Source organism: Vespa crabro, chromosome 2 (assembly GCF_910589235.1).
Source record: "Vespa crabro chromosome 2, iyVesCrab1.2, whole genome shotgun sequence".
In the NCBI taxonomy this organism is placed as follows: domain Eukaryota; kingdom Metazoa; phylum Arthropoda; class Insecta; order Hymenoptera; family Vespidae; genus Vespa; species Vespa crabro.
Window position 1 is genome coordinate 18,212,354 of NC_060956.1, and position 23,093 is coordinate 18,235,446.

General features: G+C 30.7%; 1 protein-coding gene across 11 annotated transcripts; it reads right to left on the reverse strand.

Annotated features, from left to right (window-relative positions):
• Window positions 1–1,953: 1,953 nt before the first annotated feature.
• On the reverse strand, window positions 1,954–22,875 carry LOC124432892 (sex-lethal homolog). Of its 11 annotated transcripts, none has more exons than XR_006944388.1 (7): window positions 20,667–21,927; window positions 19,198–19,696; window positions 18,937–19,112; window positions 18,701–18,814; window positions 17,922–18,082; window positions 8,468–8,993; window positions 1,954–3,046 (listed from the first exon to the last, which is right to left on the reverse strand). XR_006944388.1 is itself a non-coding variant. In XM_046982198.1 (7 exons), exons 2-7 carry the CDS (start codon window positions 19,399–19,401, stop codon window positions 2,982–2,984), a joined length of 1,002 nt encoding a protein of 333 aa, XP_046838154.1. In that variant the 5' UTR covers window positions 19,402–19,513; window positions 22,369–22,875; the 3' UTR covers window positions 1,954–2,981. The 11 variants fall into 11 exon arrangements, 10 of the variants coding, with proteins under 10 accessions (XP_046838154.1, XP_046838150.1, XP_046838151.1 ...); XM_046982198.1 differs by lacking the exon at window positions 20,667–21,927 and adding an exon at window positions 22,369–22,875 and having other exon boundaries at window positions 8,712–8,993; window positions 19,198–19,513; XM_046982194.1 differs by having other exon boundaries at window positions 8,712–8,993; window positions 20,667–21,924.
• Window positions 22,876–23,093: the final 218 nt, after the last annotated feature.

A 23,093-nucleotide genomic window follows, 5' to 3' on the forward strand; every position in this document is an offset into this window, starting at 1 on the left:
TCGATTATCGAGGATCTTACTTATTCTCGACGCGTCGAACACGTGACTCGTGCGTAAATAAAGCGCGCGAAATTCGTATAGGTAATTTAGAAAAGTTCACATTCGAGATTTTTAAATTCGAATTTTCTTTCTGTTTCTTTTTTTTTATATTAGAGAAAGAGAAAGAACGTGTGTGTGTGTGTATGTGTGCGTCATTGAACTTATTGAATGAATATAAAATTCAAGTATAATGATATGGTATAATATAAAAGATCTTGTTATTATGTAAACAAGCATTTGAAAAATTGACCTTAAATGAAAAACAGGAAGGCTCACGCGTATCAACACGACTACGCTGATTCACTTAGAGAAAAATAAAATGAAGAAGCACACAGGGAGCATGAAAGAATGATAATGATTCATACTACTCTCTTTCCTTGTACTCCCCCCTCTTCTTCGCTATTCATCGATGCCACATTACAATGTTTATTCTAGCTTCTCGACGTCATCTTCCTTTCTTTATTTTTTTTTTTCTAAGTTTCTTCAAATATTTATTTCGTATTTTCCGCATAAAAGAAAAGAAATAAATTGATTAAGTAATATTGATATAAGCTGGTGATTATAAAAGTGACCCAAGTGATTTAAGATATTAAAAGATATATCTTCTCACACATTATTCTCTCTGATTCTATTCGCACAAAAGAATTATTTATAAAGAATAAATATGTTTATTTCTTTTGTATCTGTCATTATAGAAGAATAATTTTTCAACAATACAAATCCAAATGCGGAAATATATATCCCAAAACGAAAAATATATGACTTGGATCACTTACATAATTACCATTTAAAATTGAAAATATTAGAAAATGTTGATTGTGGATATATAAAATATAATGAAAGATAGAATTGATAAATTTTTAGTTACTTAAATTAGTTAATTTTCATTGTTAGTTAATTTTGAAAATTTCTTTTCTTTTATATTACTTAGAGAGAGTGAGAGAAACAGACAGACAGACAGAGGGAGAGAGAGAGAGAGAGAGAGAGAGAGAGAGAGAGAGAGAGAGAGAGAGAGAGAGAGTGGGAGGGAAGGAGAGGGAGAAAGATAATTCGATAGTTGATTACACCATGTTATACATTTTATCTTATAGAAATTGATAGTAATAACAACTGATTTAATGTTTGTAAATACGTAAGAAAGAAAAAAGTCAAAAAGTTAGGAAAAAGAGTTTGCTCAGTGAATTTGTAAACAAAAAATCAGAAGTTTAAGTACAATAAGAGGAAGTATATTTTAGAAATCACTTAATGACATCCGTTGGTTACTATCGAAGATATAGAATATAGAGAACACGATAGTTGTAACGATAGGAGATTTATGTTTTATAGAGGAAGTGGTTTCTTTTTGTGGAGAGGAAGAAGCTTGGTAAGTTTTCGTTGATAGATAAAGCATTCCTTTGTCGAATACACGTATCTACTAAAAATTTCTTTAATGCAGTAAAATAAACTCCGTTAGCAAAAAAAGAAAAGAAAAAAAAAAAGAAAAATATGAAAATTCCCCCCTCAAAAAAAAAAAACAGAAAACAAAAAAGAAAAAAGGAAAAAGAGAAAAGATCATTTAGATCACATTAAACTTTGATATGAAATTAATTCGATTTCCGTTTCGATATTTTTTTTTGTCGACAGAAAAATTTTCTTTTTATGAAGAGCTACATACGATTTTTTTTAAAGCATTCAAAAGAAAGGTCTAATCGTCTATCTCGATCGCTGTGCGGTACACACACGTCGGAGTTTTTCATTATGATTCATTTATTCGTGACCCTAAAGCAGCTGGAGACTTTACTTATCGGGTTCTACGAAAACGTTTGTATGTATGCATATATGTGTATGTATATATGTACCAGGTGGTCTTGCGAATAAGAGAAGGGTATTTGAAATTAAGGCGGTAAGGAATTTCTTGCTTACGAAACTCTTACGTCGAAGGGTGATACGATAAATGTTTAATCATGCACACGAGGAATGTAGACATTTTACGAGAGATCATTTTCTTTCATTGGGAGAAAGATTTACATTCTTACGCAGTAAATTATAGTTTGAACAAAACCCATATAATATATATATATATATATATATATATATATATATATATATATTCTTTTATATATATATATATTCTTTTAGAATTTAGAGACAATTTCGTAGACAATATTGTTCGATATACAAAGTATATTAAATACACTTCACTGTCTGTGTGTATATGTGTATTTTTACAAACCTATAACGTTTGTGTCGATGTTTTAAAAAGAAACAAAAAAAAAAAAAGAAAGAAAAAAGAAAAAGAATTACACTATAGTCGAACGACTAAAGAAACGCAATTTTTTATCTTATTTAAAAATATTTGAATGATCGATCACTGTTAATGGAGATGTTAACATTAATATACTAATACATATATATATATAAAATATCGATATGCTAATTTCACTCTTATTCGAAACGACTTACATGTATCGAAATAGGAAAATTCATGGAAACAAAAAAAGAAAAAAAAAGAAAAAGAAAAAAAAAAGAAAGAATGAACTTTTCTCTTATCATTGTAGTCTTAAATTCTAGTATATCTTCGATATATGTATCTCACGTAGTAAAGTTTACGATGAAATCATTGTTAAATGTTTATATAATAGAAATTCAAATTTACCTAAGACGATCATTTTTGTTGTTTTCTTTTAGTTTTTTTTTGTTTTTTTTTGTTTTTTTTTTGTTTTGGATTTTTTTCTTTTTTTTCTTTTTTTTGTTTTTTTTTTTTGTTTTTAAATCATTCATGACATAACAAAAGTTTTATCGTAAACCATATCCCTCGAAGATGTGTGTAGAGAGGAGATCCGAGAAAGTTGAGCGAATCGGTGTGGCCTTTTCTTACCTCGACCCATTGTATCCCCATAGTGACAGACCAGCTTCTCCTCTTGAGTCTTTTAATACAAAACATACGTGCGACAGATGCGCGTTTATTTCACAGCTCGTCGTCCCGAGGTATCCATGTTGGTTGAGAATGAAGAACGTTGGGGTTTGGCTGAAAGAAAAGGACGGAGATAGATACACAGATAAATAGAGAGAGAAAAAGAGAGAGAAAAAGAGAAAGAGAGAGAAAGAGAGAGAAAGAGAAGAGGAAAAAATGAGGATAAAAAAAATTGTGTCAGGTCAAGCAACCCAAAAAAATATGTGTTAGAGTGAAAAAGAGAAAGAGATAGATAGATAGATAGATAGATAGATAGATAGATAGATAGACAGATAGATAGAGAGAGAATGATCGCGACTAACGAACCGGAGAAAAATTCTTCGTAAACGTGTCAAGACGTTGTGGAGTACTCGAGTAGAAGCGACGATTTAATCTCCACTTTCCGCGTCCGCGTTCATAAGCCGAAAAGCTTCCCGATAAAGCTTCGATTCAATTTTTAACAAAATACCGATTGTATGGTCACCTTTGTACGTATATGCAGTATATATATATATATATATATATATATATATATATATAAATATATATATATATATATATATATAAATATATATATTTGATGAATGTATTATGCATGTATATATGTTATGTGTATGTATATTGGTATCTGTGTTAGTGCATACGAGGAAAGATTTAGCCAAATTTTCTGTCTGTGGTCAAGCCGAATAAGTTGGACTCTCTCTTTTATCCTAAAATTACTATCGTGTTGTTGCCGCAAAAAATTTTTCAAAAGAAAAAAGATATATATATACATATAAATCGCAAAAAATAGTTTAAAACCACCGATTGTCATTTCTTTAGATAATCAAAATTACGATAAAGCATATTATTAATAATCTTTCAGATCGCACGAGATTTCGGAAAATTGAGATTAAAAAAAAAAAAAAAAAAAAAAAAAAAATACTAAACAAACAAACCAAACAAAGTTAGTATATTATTATTGTTCTTATCTAGATATAAAATAATAATATTTTTGTATTATTAATACATTGTTGATCGGCTTATCATATGCAAAAAAAAAATAAAAAAGAAAAATAATGCGTTTCACTTTAGCCACGTTCATAATTAAAAATAATGTCATTATTAATTGAAATATTAAAAATTCAGCAAAATTGCGGCAATATCAAAATTAATTACAAACATTATCCAAGACAATAAACAATACTATAATAATAACTATAACACAATTTTATACTTTAATAATTACATAAAATGCATGCATGTGCAAAGACAAATATATACTCATATAAACCGTTCAACAATGTATTAAAGGAGATTCTCCCTGAAAGAGATAATTCTAAAAATGTCCTGTTAATTCATAATGTAAGTGATTAAATAATAAGCGGAAAGTGTAGCGTCCTTGATGATATCGAAGAAAGACACACACACTTTTAGCCTCTTTTATCCATAATCCTTGGTACATTTTTAGTGTATAGCTAAACCCATATGCCGAAAGTATAATGGTATCTTGGTTGGTTCATGGTAGCTATCCGCCCCTTCCTGTTTCCTCCTCGACGAGTTTGCCGTCCTCGCGGCTAATCTTTAGGCCGCAGCATCCTGTGGGTGGAGAGATTATGCCGTTTATAAAGTTTCCCGTACTAACTCAGAAATCTTCAATCAACGAGTGCGTTTTGTACCGTCCACAACGCGCGTTTTCCTTCTTTTTTTTACACTACATTTTTTCTTCCTTTTTCTTTAATTTTCTTTATTATTTTTTTTTTCAAATATGTACTTCTTCTTTTTATGCATGTGATGAAGTTCACGCGATTGTTCCATTGATTCTCGTTCGAATTTCTTCTTGGGTCACGTGTGTATTCCATATATGTCGATGTATCGTTCACAAATAAATACAAAAGTTTTGTATATCCCTTTCTTCGAGTGTGATGTAGTTACAATTGTTTTGGATATTCTTCTAAGGAAAGTATGTAGAATAATTCTTGATGATATATGTTTCTGTATCATTTTATCCATTTTTTAAATCTTAATCCTCTCTCTCTCTCTTTCTCTTTGTCTGTCTCTCTTAATATCATTGTATATGCATGTATACGTACAACATAATAAATTTTTTCCTTTCTCTCACAATTCTTAACACAATTTTAGCGAATTCTTTCGACGCACAAGGAAGCTGTTTGATCGGTTACGCTGCAGCTCGTCAACGGGCACTTGGCTTTATTAAAATGCTAGCTGCCTTTTGAAGGGCAACATCGTATCCGGAGAACCTCATCGATGGATAAAATATCGACCGACTTTTAGTTCATGATATATATATATATATATATATATATATATATATATATATATATATATACATACACATATGTATGTTGTTACTGTGATTTTTAATTTATTTGTTAATCGTGTTAATTTGTGTATATGTGTGTATGTGTGTGTGTGTGAAAGAGAGAAAGAGAAAAAGAAAGAAATGATAAAAATAAAATGTATAAATATTTCGTATCTTCTCGCACTCGTTTCATACACACTTTATCTGCCCATACATCTTTTTCCTGATCATAATTTCACTCGCATAATTCTAGTTCCCTTGTTTTCCTTTGATTTTCTACACTTTTCATATTAGAATTAGAAGGGTTTTGGGAACGATCTTTAGTAGAATCATAGTATTTATTAAAATTTTTGGTACATCCATTCGTGCGAAGTCACAAACTATTGAAATACCTTGTTCATATCTTCATATTGGCTCTGTTAGTAGACGTTCTTCCTTGTGCAAGAAATTGTAAAGAGAAGCTTGATAACGTTGCACACCGATTTGATATTGAACTGTTTCTTTTTTTTTTTTGTTTTTTGTTTTTTGTCTTTTTTTTTTCTTGTCTTTTATAATCATACATGTGAAGCAGCTTCGACGCTTCGTTAACTCCGGTTTTGTGAAAATAAAAATGAGGTAAGACGACTTTCGAACACGTGAACTTCTACGCGAACCCAACGATAAATTTCTCGATTATTTTCTCGTAAACCGCGCTATGTTATGTTTCTATCAAAGGAACAAAACCGTTTTAAAAACGTCCCGTAAAAGAACTCCGATCCATGCACGTGCCTCTAATGTGGTATTATAATAATGAAATATCATAAAATTGTGAGAACTAACTTGTCTTTGTATAATTATTCCTAAACTTCTCGCAATTCTTGATTATAATGAAATATATTGATACGTCCTATATAAACGTGGACGTTATATATTATCTTGAACGATTACCAACGACAATAAATAATGTTTAGAAAGTTATTAAGTATGTGTGTGTGCGTGTGTGTTGTGTGTGTACGCGCGCGCATGTCTGTCTGTCTGTCTGTGTATGTATGTATATGTGCATGTATGTGTGTGTATATGTATTTTTGTGATATATCGAACGAGATATTAAATATACTATAGCTTCCGTTAAATTATTATGCTAAATCGTAATTAAATGTAATGTAAACGTCTATTAATCATGTTCTTTACAATGATGAAACGTTTATTGAACTTCTTCTACCCTGTTAAACGAATATCTCCGATGCTTAAAAGAGTGCACAACCTTCCTTTATATTATCATCTTCCTAGCATTAAAGTGATCTTAAAATTTATTGAACGAAATTGAAGAGAGAGACAAGAGCAATCTGTCCGTTACAGTTAGCAAAGGTACCGTAAACGTGACTTCGATACGTCGCAGAACACTAGCGTAAAATTTGTCTCTATATAAAAAGTCAGTCTCATTTTCTATAAGATATCGCAATTAATACGTTTTTCCCAATATTTACATGTATCGCGGTGCACGAGGATAACGATGGTAAATATTGAAGTTTTGTACTTTTATGTCACAGTCCGTTAGTGAATAATTTTCAGGCGTAATAATAATAATAATAATAATAATAATAATAATAATAATAATAATAACAATAAAAAAAAAAAAAAAAAAACAAATAAAAATAATTTGAAACATCGCATAAGTGGTGGTATCAACTAAAAACTTAGTAATTTATTAGAATTTTGCTGTTTCTCGATTACAATTTAAAAAAAAAAAAAAAAGAAAAGAAATAAAATAAGGAGAAAAAAAAAGAAAAAAAAAAATAACAACAACATCGAACGTAATAGATGAAACTCTATGATCTACGTCTAAAACTTTCACATCCCTATTTTTCTTACACGGTTTTTGTCTATCTTCTTCTTCTTCTTCTTTTTTTCCCCCTTTCGCTTTGTTATTATTTAAAAATAACCAATTCGAACGAATAGCTAAAATAAGTGATTATCATTAATATTAAAACGTGATTAAAATTTGGTAAAAGTATCACGTAATCGCGGCAAACGAGTCATAAGATTAATAACATTCTATATATTGAAGTAAATCCTTCACTCGCGTCCTCTTCTATACCTCACGCATAATTTTGTTATTCTGTTAAAACACATTTACTACTGCGCGCTCATTTAATACGAACGAGAACGAGGAAAGTTGATTCGATGCAAGTTATTTTATAAGGTTAAGTAATATGTCTTATATATCTGTATATGTACTGACATTAAACCGATAAGAATATAAAATATCTTACATCGAGTTTCCTTTCCTAATAATAATAATAATAATAATAATAATAATAATAATAATAATAATAATAATAATAATAATAATAATAATATAATTAATAATTAATAATAATAATAATAATAATAATAATAATAATAATAATAACGCGTCTCTCGCGTTGGCCGCATTTTCATTATATCATAGGTTCGATTTCCTTATCGCAAATACCATCGATATCCAACGTTGCATAGAATCAGGGAATACCGTTCTGCGCTTGAAGCTGACTCCGATAAAACTTTTCTTAAAATTGAAACATCCGATAAAGTTTAAAGTCAGAACCATTAAAATGAAATATACAACATGTATATAGAACTCTTTTTTTTTATAGTTTTTACTTAACGAGTTTAGCCCGAATGCGGACACGTGCATTTTAAAACACCACGGCACGGGCTATGCAACGGGATTTTAACACCTACTTTTTCTTTTTGTTGTTTTTTTTTTCTTATCTACATTTAACGCGGGCACTGACACAGTTTGGAACGTATCCAATGCATCGCAAATTACGTCTCGCAATTATTCCCCGATCATGCGGAATGGATGTTCGAGCGATCGTTAAGTTATCGAGGAATGGAGGACTCTGTGTGTGTATGTGTGTATATCTGTTGTGTGTGTACGTGAGAGAGAGAGAGAGAGAGAGAGAGAGAGAGAGAGAGAAAGAGAGAGAGAAAAAGAGAGAATAGAAAAGAGAAAGGAAATAGATCCAGAAATTAAAGCGCTTGAAAAAGCACTAGTGTTTTTGTAGCGCAATAGTCAATAGTTTCTGGACATTGACAGAATAAAAAAGAAAAAAGAAAAAAAAAGAAAGGCAGAAAGACAGAAAGACAAAGCAAAAGAAGAAGAATAAGAACACGAAGAAGACGACAAAAAATGAATGAGAAAGGGAAGATAAAAAAAGCCTCGAGAGTACTCGACGATCGCTCGAGATGACAAAGTTCGTATCGCGTCGGCAGTTTACGAAGATCGATCCTCGTTAGGGTGTCCTGCGCGAGATAAAGAGAGTGACGTAGTGACAGTCATGCTTGAAGCGGATGGCATAGCCATCTCAGCCATCTCTGTCATCGCCGCCGTCGTCGTCGCCGTCGTCGTCGTCGTCGCGTTCTTGTTCCTCGATGGTCACCAAAAGTGTGACTGAACGTATCCACCACCCATACCGATGGGATTGAAACGATGCGGATGTAGCTTCTCCATCCTCATTGCTCCAGGTCCTCCTCCACCTCCGATGAAGCCACCATGATGAGCACCGCGTGGACCAAAGCCCCCTCCGGCTACTCTGCCAAGCATTCCTGGCCCGCCACCTCCTCCACCTCCAATACCCATTCCGATTCCTGGCGGTCCACCGATGCCACCTCGTCCTCTTCCACCCGCGCTGCTACTGAGGCTCCCGCTTACACCACCACCTCCACCTGCGCTGCTGCCGCCGCTGCTTCCTCCCCCTGAAAGACCATCCAATCTTCGTTAACGCACCTCCTCTCTCTTCTCCAGGCTCACTCCACGTGAAATCGCTCACTTTATTCGTCTCTGACGTTAACTTTTCCAATAATTTTCTTTCTTATTTTGTTTTTTGTTTTTGTTATTTTATTCTTCTTCATTTCAAAAATCGAAGCACTGCAACGCAACGGTATTTCGAAAACATTTGTTTCAAAATCATTTTAAATACATGTATTATTTATCTATGTATGTATGTATGTAGATATACCGTATACATACTTTCGTTAATAACGTATTTTGATTTCGAACAAAAATTCCATTACTTCCTCATTGCTCTAAAAAGTGATCGATTTTACATGCAATGACCCTACATACACCAGAGACCGAACACGGAAGAGGGGGACAGTTTTCTTCCCTTCTTCCTACGATCGCTTGGCTATCGAGAAGGCTTACGTCTAATTTTTGCTCTACATTACGTCTAATATATATATATATATATATATATATATATATATATATATAAAATATATAATATATATATACATATATACATATATATATATATGTGTGTGTGTGTGTTTATATACATATTGAAACATATGTATATATACATGAGTGTATATATGTGTAGTATGTACAAGGATTATAACAGAGAAAAAGGCGAACGCGTGCGAAATTTTATCTTTCACATTCAAAAATGTGGATGATTCCTGAAAGATAGATTTTTTGTTTTATTTAAATCTCTTATTTATAATCAAGAAAAGTACGCACAATGAGATAATAACAATCTCTATATGCAATGCATCCTATCCTCCTCGTCTATATCATCCTTGTATGAAAATCTAATCGATTTGCTTCCTTATGTAATACACTTATGTATTTCAGTAATTCCTATCCACTTTCCTACGTCACTTTGACCTTCTTATTCGTAATCCATTAAAAAGCATCGAAAATAAAATTGGGATGGAGGTGGTCTTGTTATAATAAAGCACAAGTCCCATTATTTTTCTTTCTAATGTTTTAATCAAATTTAACGAGAGCGACTACAGATTCACGTAAAATCTTCGTGACTGTAGCAACAAGGATTAAGAAAGGTATAAGATAATACTTATACAGGAGAATTTCAAGAACGAAGTGACGCGTCTCGTAATTCGCGCGCCGATTTTATCCGAGGTATATTATTTTTGTATTGACGATTTTTTCCGTTTTTCTATTTCCTTGCAAATTTATCAATCCAATAGATAACTAGATAGACAGATAGATAGATAGATAGATAGATAGATAGATAGATAAATAGATAGATAGATAGATAAATAGATAGATAGATGGATAAATAGACAGACAGATAGATAGATAGATAAATAGATAGATAGATAGATAGATAGATAGATAGATAAATAGACAGACTATAATTTGTATATCGACGAACATCGTGCAAACGTATAGCTTACTTGCCGTGTAACTTTTTTAAACATTCATATGAATAGAAAAAAAAATAAGTATATTAAAAAGCTTATATAATATACATCAAAATATACTGATTTAAAAATCGGTTTCGTGTCTCTGGCTTGTAAGAGGAAGATCGTTTATAGAAAAATCGTAGCTATGATTAATGGGGTCCGAAAAGCATTGTAACTAAGTACATACATAGACGACACAAATAACGATTAAAAGATAATGAAAAATCGTCAGTACAAAATGCGATACAATTCATTTTCTTTTTTTTTTTTTTCTTTTTTCTTTTTTCTTTTCTTCTTTCGATAATTCAACGAATTTTCTATTGGAATATTCGCACAACATACGGTTTAACTAACTGTGTATATACACGTACACACATATGTATATACGTATAATAATATATAATATACACACATTCGCTTTTGCCATAATATCAATTATCATATGTCGCGTGTACGTTTATTTGTTATACGTAATGTTTTTTCTTTTTTTTCTTCTCTTTTTTTCTTTTCTTTTTTTCATTAATTATTTTTAACAGAGTGTAATTAGTGTGTAAGGCTACGCTCGTATGACCACAAGTCGCTAGATTTTTACTAATCGAAATCGATTTGCAGAGAGCATTCATCTTTTATAATCGAGTTACGTGAGAAGAGAAGAGAAAAATATGTTGAATATATTATTGAGAATGTCGCAGGCATTTTTATAGACGCGTTCATCTATTTGTCATTTTTTTGGGGGGGTTATTTGTTTCTTTTTTCTTGCAATAACAGCAAGCTATTAAAATTATGTTTTTCTTCATCGCATATCATCTTAAATCAAACCGAATCGTATCCATATAAATGTAATAGATTAAAACACTAAGTAAACGAAACTTACATACATAAGTATGTAAATAATTACGTACGCATTAAATACATAACGTACATTGAGCATCTAAACAAAATTCAACTTTAAACCAAATTCTTAATTTACAAGTGTGTATTTTATCGACAGTCCCTTTTTTTATTTTTTTTTTTTTTTTAATCCTTATTCTTATCACAGCCATCGTTAGCACTACCGGACTTCGATAATATAATCATTTTCAATCAAGCTCCATCAGCCCATTTAAAAACCTTACAAATTACTACTTAAAACTCTTTAAAATTAGAATCCTTTCTAACTGTAACTTCCATTAACTTATTTACAAAGCATCCGTTTACCGTTACATCGTACGAATTCGCGTGTCGCATTTTTATTTAAACATAAAAATATCTTTCTTTCAAGTAAGAAACTGAGATATTTTTTTCCACGACAGTTTAATAAAATGTATCGTACTTATGTTATTATTCGAAGAAACTTATTTCAATTAAAAATCCATCATTTTAATTTACAAAAGGATAACGTGCATGCATACACACACACACACACACACACACACACACACACACACACACACACACACCAGTCTGGTCAAAAGGTGGAACAAAAATTCTTAAGTGATTTTACAAATCAATTACTTCTTTTCTAGACATTTTAGGCTAATTTTTTTTTCAGATCGTAAAACTACAAGCTTAGCTTGTAAAATTACAAGACTAATTACAAGCTTAAAAAGTCTTGAAAAAGTGTAATTGATTTTTTAAAAATCACTTAAGAACTTCTGATCCATTTAGAAAATTTTGATTTACGTGCATATATATATGTATATGTATATGTATATATATATATATATATATATATATATATATATATATATATATATATATACATATATATACACATGTACACACACACACACACACACATACACATACACATACACATACACAATAAATGAAAATGCGACTCATGAATACTCAAGATATACCACGTTAAATAGTTTAGTGACACGTGTATATGTCCCTTAAGCTAACTTGGTCTATATAAGATCGATAACGAAAAATTTATCTTCGTTAGACTATCGTGTCTTCGTCGATCGATTCGTCTGCTTCTTTGCTCTTTTCCTGCGGATGTAGCCGACGACGTAAAATTTCAAGCTTCGCCTTATGCGATAACAACAACAATAATAATAATAAACGTAGAAAAACGATCAAAAGTAAGAAAGAAATCACGTGTACACGTGTACATATATTACATATTACAAAGATCTTAATAAATGTAATTACAAATCGCACACAACCGAATTATGGAAGTGCGTCAAATACCAGGGCATTCGCAATATTAAATTCCTAAAAGCTTCGGCTCTTTCTTTCTTTCTCTTTCTCTCTCTCTCTCTCTCTCTCTCTCTCTCTCTCTCTCTCTCTCTCTCTCTCTCTCTCTCTCTCTCTTTCTCTCTCTCTCTCCCCTTTCTTTCCCCCATCTCTTATGATTCAATAATTTTGATCATTTATACAGAGTGAACTATACAATGTGACTTATATTACTTTCATCGCACATATACAACTTATTTGTATTTGGACTTATTCATAAATTACGTTCATTCGAAAAGAAAAGAATAATCTATCGCAGTGATTCTCAACCTTTTATTACCTGGAAATGTGTATGTAACTGAGGGCATACCACTTGTACATATAAATAAGACTATAATTATAGTATAACAATAGGAATGAAATAAAACATATATGTACGATAGACATTAAATTTTGTATTTAATGTACGTATACTTTCACAGCGTACTCCACAAAATTTTACAGAGTATTCCATGTTGAGAATTACTAACTTATAAAAATATTTATGTATATGCAATCAATTTTCTGTTTTCCAACAACGCGTGATAACGTTACACAATTCAATCTGTATAATGATCTCCGTCTGAATAAATTGGATCGTATTACATTGAAAATAACACGATGCATCGTGAGATTTTCAACGTATCTCTCTCTCTCTCTCTCTCTCTCTCTCTCTCTCTCTCTCTCTCTCTCTCTCTCTCTCTCTCTCTTTCTCTCACTCTCTCTCTTTTTTTCTCTGTCTCTCTATCTCTTGATCAGCCGATATCTAGAAGATGATATATATTACTACCACGAGCAATACCGAATATATGTATTTCTAATTTCAAGTAAAAAAATGGACGATTGTCAAAGTCGAATAAGATACACATACGTACATATATTTTTTCTTAGACTCGTGATTCACTTATTGCGAATCCAAGCTTTAATGATAATTCGATCGGTCGTTAAATATATCGATTAATAGGACAATAATCAGTAACAAGAAAAATGCGAGTGATTAATATCCATTTTTTTAAAACAATCGACAGAAAAATAACTGCTATCTATTCACGTTTTTTTTCTTGTTTTTTTTTTTTGTTTTTTGTTTTTCTTTTCTCTTTTCAATTTCATTAACAACGAATCTCGCATTTGGATGATACTATTTTAATGGTGGAATATGTAGAAAAAAAAAAAAAAAGAAAACATTAAAAGAAAAATGTTCTATCATTAATATCCTGAGTTTTATGATAAACTGTTCTAACGTACACGTACATACGTACACACATAAACATACACACATGCACGCACATCGTTTAGTGATTATTCATCCAATAAAGTACATCCGAAGATAGCTTCAATATCTCGCAAGATATACATACATTACATATATACGTAATATATCTTTTAATTACGGTGAGATTCGTGGAATTTCGCAAAAGACGAATCGTTGAATCATTGTCCAATATCTTCTCGGTAAATAGATCACGTTAAAATTGGTTATTATTAGAGGAGAAAGTGTTAAATATATTTTGTGTGTATGTGTGTATATATATATATATATATATATATATATATATATATATATATATATATATATATATAAAATACACACACACACGCACACACGCACGCACGCACATACACACACATTTTAGATGCAAATTTAATCATACTTCTAACTATAATAATATCATAACATTGGAATCGTGGATCGTAACGATAAACCGTACAACATTTATGCTTAGAAACATGGTGTTCGTTAAAATGTTTGGAACGACTAGTAGAGTAAGAAGAAAATCTTCCAAAAAGATCTCTATTGTTGTCATTATTATTATTATTATTACTATTATTATTATTATTATTATTATTATTATTATTATTATTATTATTACTATTATTATTATGATTATTATTATTATTATTATTATTATTATTATTATTATTATTATTATTATTATTATTATTATTATTATTATTATTATTAGCGAAAGTTTTCGCAATTTGATTGATCGCACTACGATGACATTGTTACATAGACGTTACATAAGTTTATCGAATAACATCGTTGAGATTAATTGGTATATTAAATTGCATTCTTTCATATCAAAAACAGCTGATCGTGTATAGATGTTGTAATTTGTGCATTTGTAATCTATAAGTCTCGAAAGATCTATAGATCTGTTCATATGATCTTTTCAAATCTTATATTTTTAAATGATAACGCATATTCCATATTTTTTTCTTCTTTCTTTTCTTTTTATCTTTTTATTTTCGTTTAAATGTAGCATAATGTCATAAAAGTAAGAATTGCGAGAGGCTGTCTCAGACTGTTATATATTTATATATATGTGCAATACAAATCAAGGAAATGAAAAAACAAAAAAAAATAGCACGATTGTTAATAACGGCATTCACAATAATATTTCTGGATTTTTTGGTTGTTTATCTGTTTCTTTCTTTTTCTCATTAATACATGTTGTGCATATTTGAAGAGCATGCTGTGTCGTTTAATCGCAATTACAGTTTAATCATGAACTTTGAAAATTATTATATATATGGCATTCGCATTATGTCGAATTTTATGAGCGTCTGCTGGGTTGTGCGATTAGCAAAAGCTTGGAAAAAAAAAAAAAAAAAATATATATATATATATATATATATATATATATATATATATATAAAGATGATATTATCTATTAACTTACAGAACGATGTGACAAAAATATAATTGCCGATAAAATTGTGTTAACTTATTAGTTATCATTTGTGCAAGTGCAATTTCTTTTTTACTGTTTCATTAAACTTCAATACTTGTATTAAATTATGTTTTGCGCGCGCGTCTATTTCAGCAACTAATAATTTTCTAAAGTTTGATTAAATGTTTTTTGTATCTTTTTTATTTTATTTTTTTTTTTTACTTTTTTATTTTTATTTTTTTTTTTTTTTTTTTATTTTATTTTATTTTTTTTTTCTTTAATGCAATTCCTATATCAATATTTATTATAGTTGAAGTTTAAAAATTAACAATTTATTATAGATAAATTCAGTATATAATTTCAGTTCATCTGGAATAATAAGAGCAACACTTAAGTTATCAATATTTTTTGTTTTTTTTTTTTCCTTTTTCTATGTATATATATATATATATATGAATATTTAGAAATCACTTTTACCGGTTTCATAAAACGTTACAAACAATTAATATTTCTTTTTATATTTTAAATTCCATAAAAATTCGCAATAACAACTGCAAGTAATAATGAAGCATATATATGAGAAGATTTCAACAAAATTAAACACGTTTATAATCTTTGATAAAGATAGTGGTCATAGCGCTGATATTTATTCCTGGTTGGATATAGGCGCTCTCCTTTGTAGATTGGTAAGCATAGAAATAAAAATGAAACATTAAATGAATATTTTTTACTCGAATGATTCAAAAACCTTAATTGTTCGATACAAGACACAGCCATGCACTTAGAATTATAATCAAGCGGGCTTCTCACCGATGCAGTCACAGCCCAATTATCATAAATTAGCATATGCATATTACAAATAAATAGCAGGCAATTTGGTAGACTGATATATTTCTAATTATAGAATTATATGTATTAAATAAAACTATCACGAGTGACAGTATTGATATAGATACATTTGTTTATGATAATTAAATTATAATAAATTTCATATATACTATCGTATATAATTATTTTTAATATTTCAAACTCACTCTTTTCTGTTTTTTTTTCGCGCGATTTTTCCGATATATAACGTTTGTTCCAATATCATACGCACGCAATGCGCACTTAAGATTAATAGGAATGGGTTTAATAAATATACAAAATTGTATTAACTATTATATTTATAACAAAAGTGTACTTTGACCGTTTGGAATTTGATAACAAAAATAATGTATGGGTATTTGAACATAAATTGTAATACAAAAGAAATTATATATATATATATTTATATATATGTATATATATTTCATATATATATGTGTATATATATGAAAAGAATTAAGATATAATATAAATAGAACTAAATCTATGTTCCTTCATCGAGACAATTTAACATTATGTTTAACATAAAATGTAATTGTGACGAAATTACTTAAATCATAATAAGGAATAATTTCTTCAAAGATAAAATTATTAACAATATTCTATAGAACGGAATCGTACTAACATTGTAATAATCACTTAGAAAATAATTATGTCTTCATTATATCACACACAAGATATTTAATCCACAACACTATTGTCTGTTTTTTTTTCTTTTCTTTTATATTACTGATGAGAGAGAAACATACTTTTTTTATAGTGCATAATAAACACTTATAGGAAACATATTTCACACTAAATCATGCACACTATTATTAGAAACTGATAGAAAAATACCCGAATAAAATTTCGGCTATGGCAAAAATTGCTGCAGTATATTGCGCATGATAGAATTATAAAGAACACTTTTCCATGTAAAAGGGACTAGTGCGATAAATCGTTGAAGTCTGATCTACAGGCAGCCATCTTATCTGGCAAAACATTAAAGTATTAGATATTGTATCTACAGTAATGCACACATATAAAATTGTATGCTAATATATGTGCATATATATATATATATATGTGTGTGTGTACGTATATATATATATGTACGTATATATATATATATATATATATATATATATATATATGTATGTATGTATGTATAAAGATAGGATTTGCAAAAAATCTTAAATACTTAATTATCGATCTAGTAAGAAGCAATTTTACTTTTATTTCGTAAATTAGATAGAATTTTGGTTTAGAAGATAGTTAAAAGGTGGCTTAACACACTTCAATAGTACGAAAGTAATACACAAAATAGTAATAATGATCAAAAAATAGTAATTAATGAATGTTAATAAAAAATGGGTTATATACATTCATATTTGAAAAGTATGTAAGATATTAAATGCAACAACCTATGAAAGTCTTACAATATGTAAGAAATATCAATATATTTATATTATGAAATAACTGAACCACACCAAGAGGATAGGAATTGCTTTTCCCATAGTTATACTATATGATGCAGTCATTCATGCTTCATTAATCAGAAAAAGTGTCAAGCGCAATGCAAAGCACCTCTGACAATAAAAATATTACTACAATTACTCCGTATTTTTCTCCATTAATTCGTATAATATTACATTTCGCGATTATATTTATTATTTAGTATTTCTACTGTCAGAATAATACTAAAACTAAGGCATATAAATATAATATAAATTAATTTTCAACTACTTACCTCGACTTTGATTATATCCAGCCTGCCAACCTGCATAATATGCTGCTTTCTGTTTTCCATGTTCTTCCGCGATCTTTACACTGAGTCTTTCTGAACCACCTTCTGGAATTGTACCATGAAGCTGTGCAATTGCTTCTTGTGCTTCTTCACGTTTGTCAAATCTTTGAAAACAGAATCATATCAATAAAATTAATTTTATTTGCTTAAGTTCAATTAAATTTCCAGTGGAATTTACAAATATCTTTAAAATCTTCTATGTAAATAACTTTCATAAAAAATATATTAGCTAATGAACTTCTTAGTAATTTCTCTTATGCAAGGAAATCATTAATGGTATTCTATATTCAGTCTATATTCAGTTAGTGACATACTTTTGATACTATTTTCAACAACAAAGCTATTCTATACAACCTGAATTTTCAGTTATATGTATCTCAACAGTTAACTAGGTCAATCGTAAAGACATAAAATTGAAATTATAGTGGTCAAGCCAAAAATCGTATAAAAATACTTTGGCAGAAAATATCTTATGTATAGTAAATAAATGTGTATTATGTACGAACTTAGGTTGCATAATGATACAATTAGTCTCATTTCAAACAGCTGTTACTCTTGAATAAGATCCAATTTTCTATATTATCAAATTCACATATGCATTATAAAAGTTGACTTATATTGCATAAACAGATTTTTTCCAATAAGTTAAGTCATGGTAGATAGTATATATTAATGTTATAATTTATAGTATATAATATTCATGTATTAACTCATTAACTCACCTTACAAAGGCTACACCTCTTGGTAAGCCAGTCAATTTATCCTTCAAAATATTTTTTTGCACTATATTCCCAAATTTGCTAAATATATCATCGATCTGACTTTCTGTTATATTTCTGTGAGAAAAAAAAATTTTAAAATATTAAACTAAGAACAAGTTCGTATCTTTTTTACAATCAAATAACTATTATTACTACTTGAAACTAATTGAAATATAACTTGTGCATTTGAAACATACCTTGGTAGATTAGTCACATAGAGATTTGTTTCTTTTATCTCTTCTCCAGAAGGACGTGCAAAGGATACCTTTAACCGCTTATTTTGTACTTGAAGACCATTTAATGTGTTTATAGCAGTAATAGCATCTTCAGCCTTTGTATAATTTACAAAGCCAAAACCATAGCTGTATCCGGTCTATAAGAGTAAAAAAATCAAATATTTATATTAAAGTTTAACACTTTGAGAATGATTTATGCAAATGTATAACTACTTGACATACTTTGTAATCTTTCATGACACGACATGATTCAACAGGTCCTATCGTCACAAATAAGCTGTAGAGATCCTTCTCCGTCATACTTTGTGGAAGATAGTTGATAATCAAATTTGTCCGCGGCTCGTCATTGCCTTTGGTCTGCTGTTGCGATTGTTGCTGCTGCTGCTGCTGCTGCTGCTGCTGCTGCTGTTCTAGCTGATCGGTCATTTTGTTATACTGTCCAAAATCTTCACCTTGGTTTAGGACTTGGTTCAGACGTCACTGTCAGAGCAACACTACCAATTCCAAATTTCCTGGTTGGGATTGCTGTGTACTCCGACTGATTTAGCCCAGTGAAACCATCGACGGGGTCGGCAAATACAAAAAATATAAACAAATTCATTACTACGTCTTCCCCGTGCAATGCCATGATCGTCGATCGGTCTGTGCCCTTGAATGTTTTCACTTTCTTAAGTAATTTAAAATAAATAGAAAATAAATGTGCATATGTATGATGGCAGACCTGTGTACAAGAAACAAAAAACAAAGGCAAGTAAGGACCAAACAGAATTAACTGGCATAAATGAAAAAAGAAGCCCAAAATATATTGCACGTTCCTTGTAAAGTATGTACATACAGAGATAAGTTAAAACTTCCATTATTAATAATAAAAATGAACTAAATTGTCTCGTAAATAAATCCTTTATAACTTTTATAAATTTTGATCATATTTTTCATATAACTTATATAACTTATAATTATTAAATGATAAAATAAAGAAATTACTATTCTGCAATCCTCAGAAAGGGCTTGGAACGGTTATAATTCAAGCACGAAGAAGAAGCACGGTTAACATAGTTTGTGGAGTCTTATGAAGCGTAACTATTATCCAATCGATATTATTTAACAACAATGCTCTCGTGTAACGTTAACTATTCTGAACTATATTGTTGAATGAACTAAAACAAACTCACTCGTAATATTTATGAAGTTTGTTCGCGATCGTGCGTTTGACTTATTAAAAATTTGTAACGTATAAATTTTCATTATGAAAGAAAACAGGAAGGAAAGGGACAAGTCCGAGAAAACGGAAGCTTATCGAGGGGCGCTTTACCGACGTTTACGAATCACCGAACAAATCCTTATACGTTTAAAATAAGCCTCTTGCCGTTATGATTTTATAGGTTATAATTGAAGGAAGAATTGTTTACAATATAATTCTTTGCCCTTATTCCGACGAACCCCGGGAAAAGCGAATGGCCCGGCGAATTCGTGAATCGACCAAGCTGTCAGGAGGATGGAAAGAGAAAGAGGGGGAAAGGGCAATGAAGGGGGATGAAAGGAGGGAAGAAGAGCGCGGGATTGTGACGCATAGAGGAAGAGGGAACAAAGTGAATGTGTGTCTTGTGTGTAAAAGAGAGAGAGAGAGAGAGAGAGAGAGAGAGAGAGAGAGAGAAAGAAAGAGAGAGAAAGAGAGAGAGAGATATACATACCACGAAAATGGAGCACCGTTGAAACGATAGAGGGAGCGAAGGAGAAGAGCGAGTAAGATGCTAAAGGTTTCGCCACTCGCAAAGAAGCACGAAACAGTGGTGGATAGTGGTAGACGATCCGTCCAAAGCAGCGCACGCTCACTTGTATCACGCACACGCGTATTTCCAAGAGAATACAACTTAGCGCTCGCGTACAATTATGTAAGCGCCTTTCACCATTGTAGAAACACGCGTCGAAAAATTATCGGTTCACGCGAATTTTATAAGTATAACTACCGCGTTTTCTTCTCCACGCACTCTCGTCGTCCCCGCGCACCACGGTCGTAAACGTTACGATGAATAGAGATAGCACGGAAACGGAAGAGAGAAGGATGGAGGGAGAGAGAGAGAGAGAGAGAGAGAGAGAGAGAGAGAGAGAGAGACAGAGAGAGAGAGAGAAAGAGAGAGAGAGAAAGAAAAGATAGAAAGAAACTGAGAGAGATTAAAAGTGAAAGAGAAGGAAAAGAAGAGAAAAAGATAATATAAAATAGCTCCAAAAAGACACTCGGAATGAAATGATGCAGCACGCGCGGACGCTCAAAAGACAATGTAAAGCAACGCGCGTACGTGAACGCACCGAGCCTACACTGAGCCCAGCCCTGACCTACCTCTTTCTCGCTTCCTCGCTTGCTCCTACAACACCCTCTTGCGGCACGCGGTCCTACTAACTGCTACCATCTATATCTCCCCACTCTACCACACGTGATATCATCAATGCTACTAACGCATGCGTGCGACCAATCACGCGCCGTCTTGCGGCAATTCTCCATGAAACATATAGAGGGGGTAAACCCGATGAAAACCATCCCGCCTAAAATTCTACTAACGCATTTATATGTATATCGTTTGGACCTCCTGCCAATTTTCTAGACCTTATTACGTACACCACCAGGCGGATCTTGTAATAAATGGAACGCGACCCAACGAATCGTTTCCCCAATTTTTTTTTCTTTCTTTCATTTTTTTTTTTTTGCTTTTGTTAGCGAGCATTATATCGACCAACGATATTAAAAATTTATATTTGTCGTCAACGTGCCTCGATTTATTTTATTCGATTTTATAGACTAGCATTAAACTATGTATTTTTCTATCAGTACACGAGATTTAGGGCCAATTATGAAACACAGACATGGATGTTTTTTGAATGTTGGCCAATCATCATGGAAGTACAATAAATTTTTAATTTCGATTGGCAAGATATACAAGACGACCTTCATATTTTAACATCGTTGTTATTTCGGTAGGATCTATATTTATAAAAGAATTAAAAATCAAGGAACGTCGAGAGTAAAAGAATATCGAGAAATATGATTGGGATTTGTAACGTTGTTGTTTTTACGAAAAATTTTTCTAATCTCGTTCATAAAATAAGATAATAAGATAATAAGATCATTAAAAAATTCCCCATTTTATATCAAAGTTACGAATTGGAATTTTTATGAAAACAAATTCTTATATACAAACGCTATACATACATATGAAACAGTATAAATGATAGTAATGAGACAAAAAAAATTAAATAATCAACATGATACTCTTTGTACACTTCCCACATATTCTCTGTTACTGCGTAAGATAAAATTAATTTCGACTTTTTTTTTTCTTTTATTTTTTTTTTTTTTTTTTTTTACATTCTATATCTAGCCTAACCCAAAAAACATACCTTGATATTATGCTCCAGGAAAAAACAGCGATCATTGCAATAATCGCTTCACACTTTGTATATTATTCACCTATTTAATTGGTTCCCTAGTGCTTCGTCTTTTATCAATTAATATTTTTGTGAAAATGAAGAAACGAGGAAGCTGTATGTATCGTGTTCGTAATGGACGACAGTCATTGCATCCATCGTCTTTTGTTTCATATTACACAAGGTCGCTCGAGCAACAACTGCGCATAGTAATAAAAAGAAACTGTTTCAGATCGATCGTATATCGAAAATTACGTATCTTCCTAAAACTTATTTAAAAATAATATATAACATACTAATGCATTTCTACTTATTCGATAGTAAGACGAATTAGACGTGCTCTTAATATTTAAATATTGTCATTAACGAACTGACTGCGTTGATATCATACCATATACGATAAATAATTTATTATCGATGAAAAAGATCGATAGGATTAACGATATTGATTATCGTATCGTGCGTATCGTACCAACAATAAATTTTCCTAACCATGATCTAAATCTAAATATTTGAATTATTACATATGTATATATATATATATATATATACATATATATATATATATGTATGTATGCATGCATGCATGTGTTTTATACTATTAAGAAAACTTCAAATCTTCGATCATATTGTATACTTTTCTTTTTTATCTTTTGATTCTTTTAACTACTATTATTTCATCGTTTCGAGCTTATCTT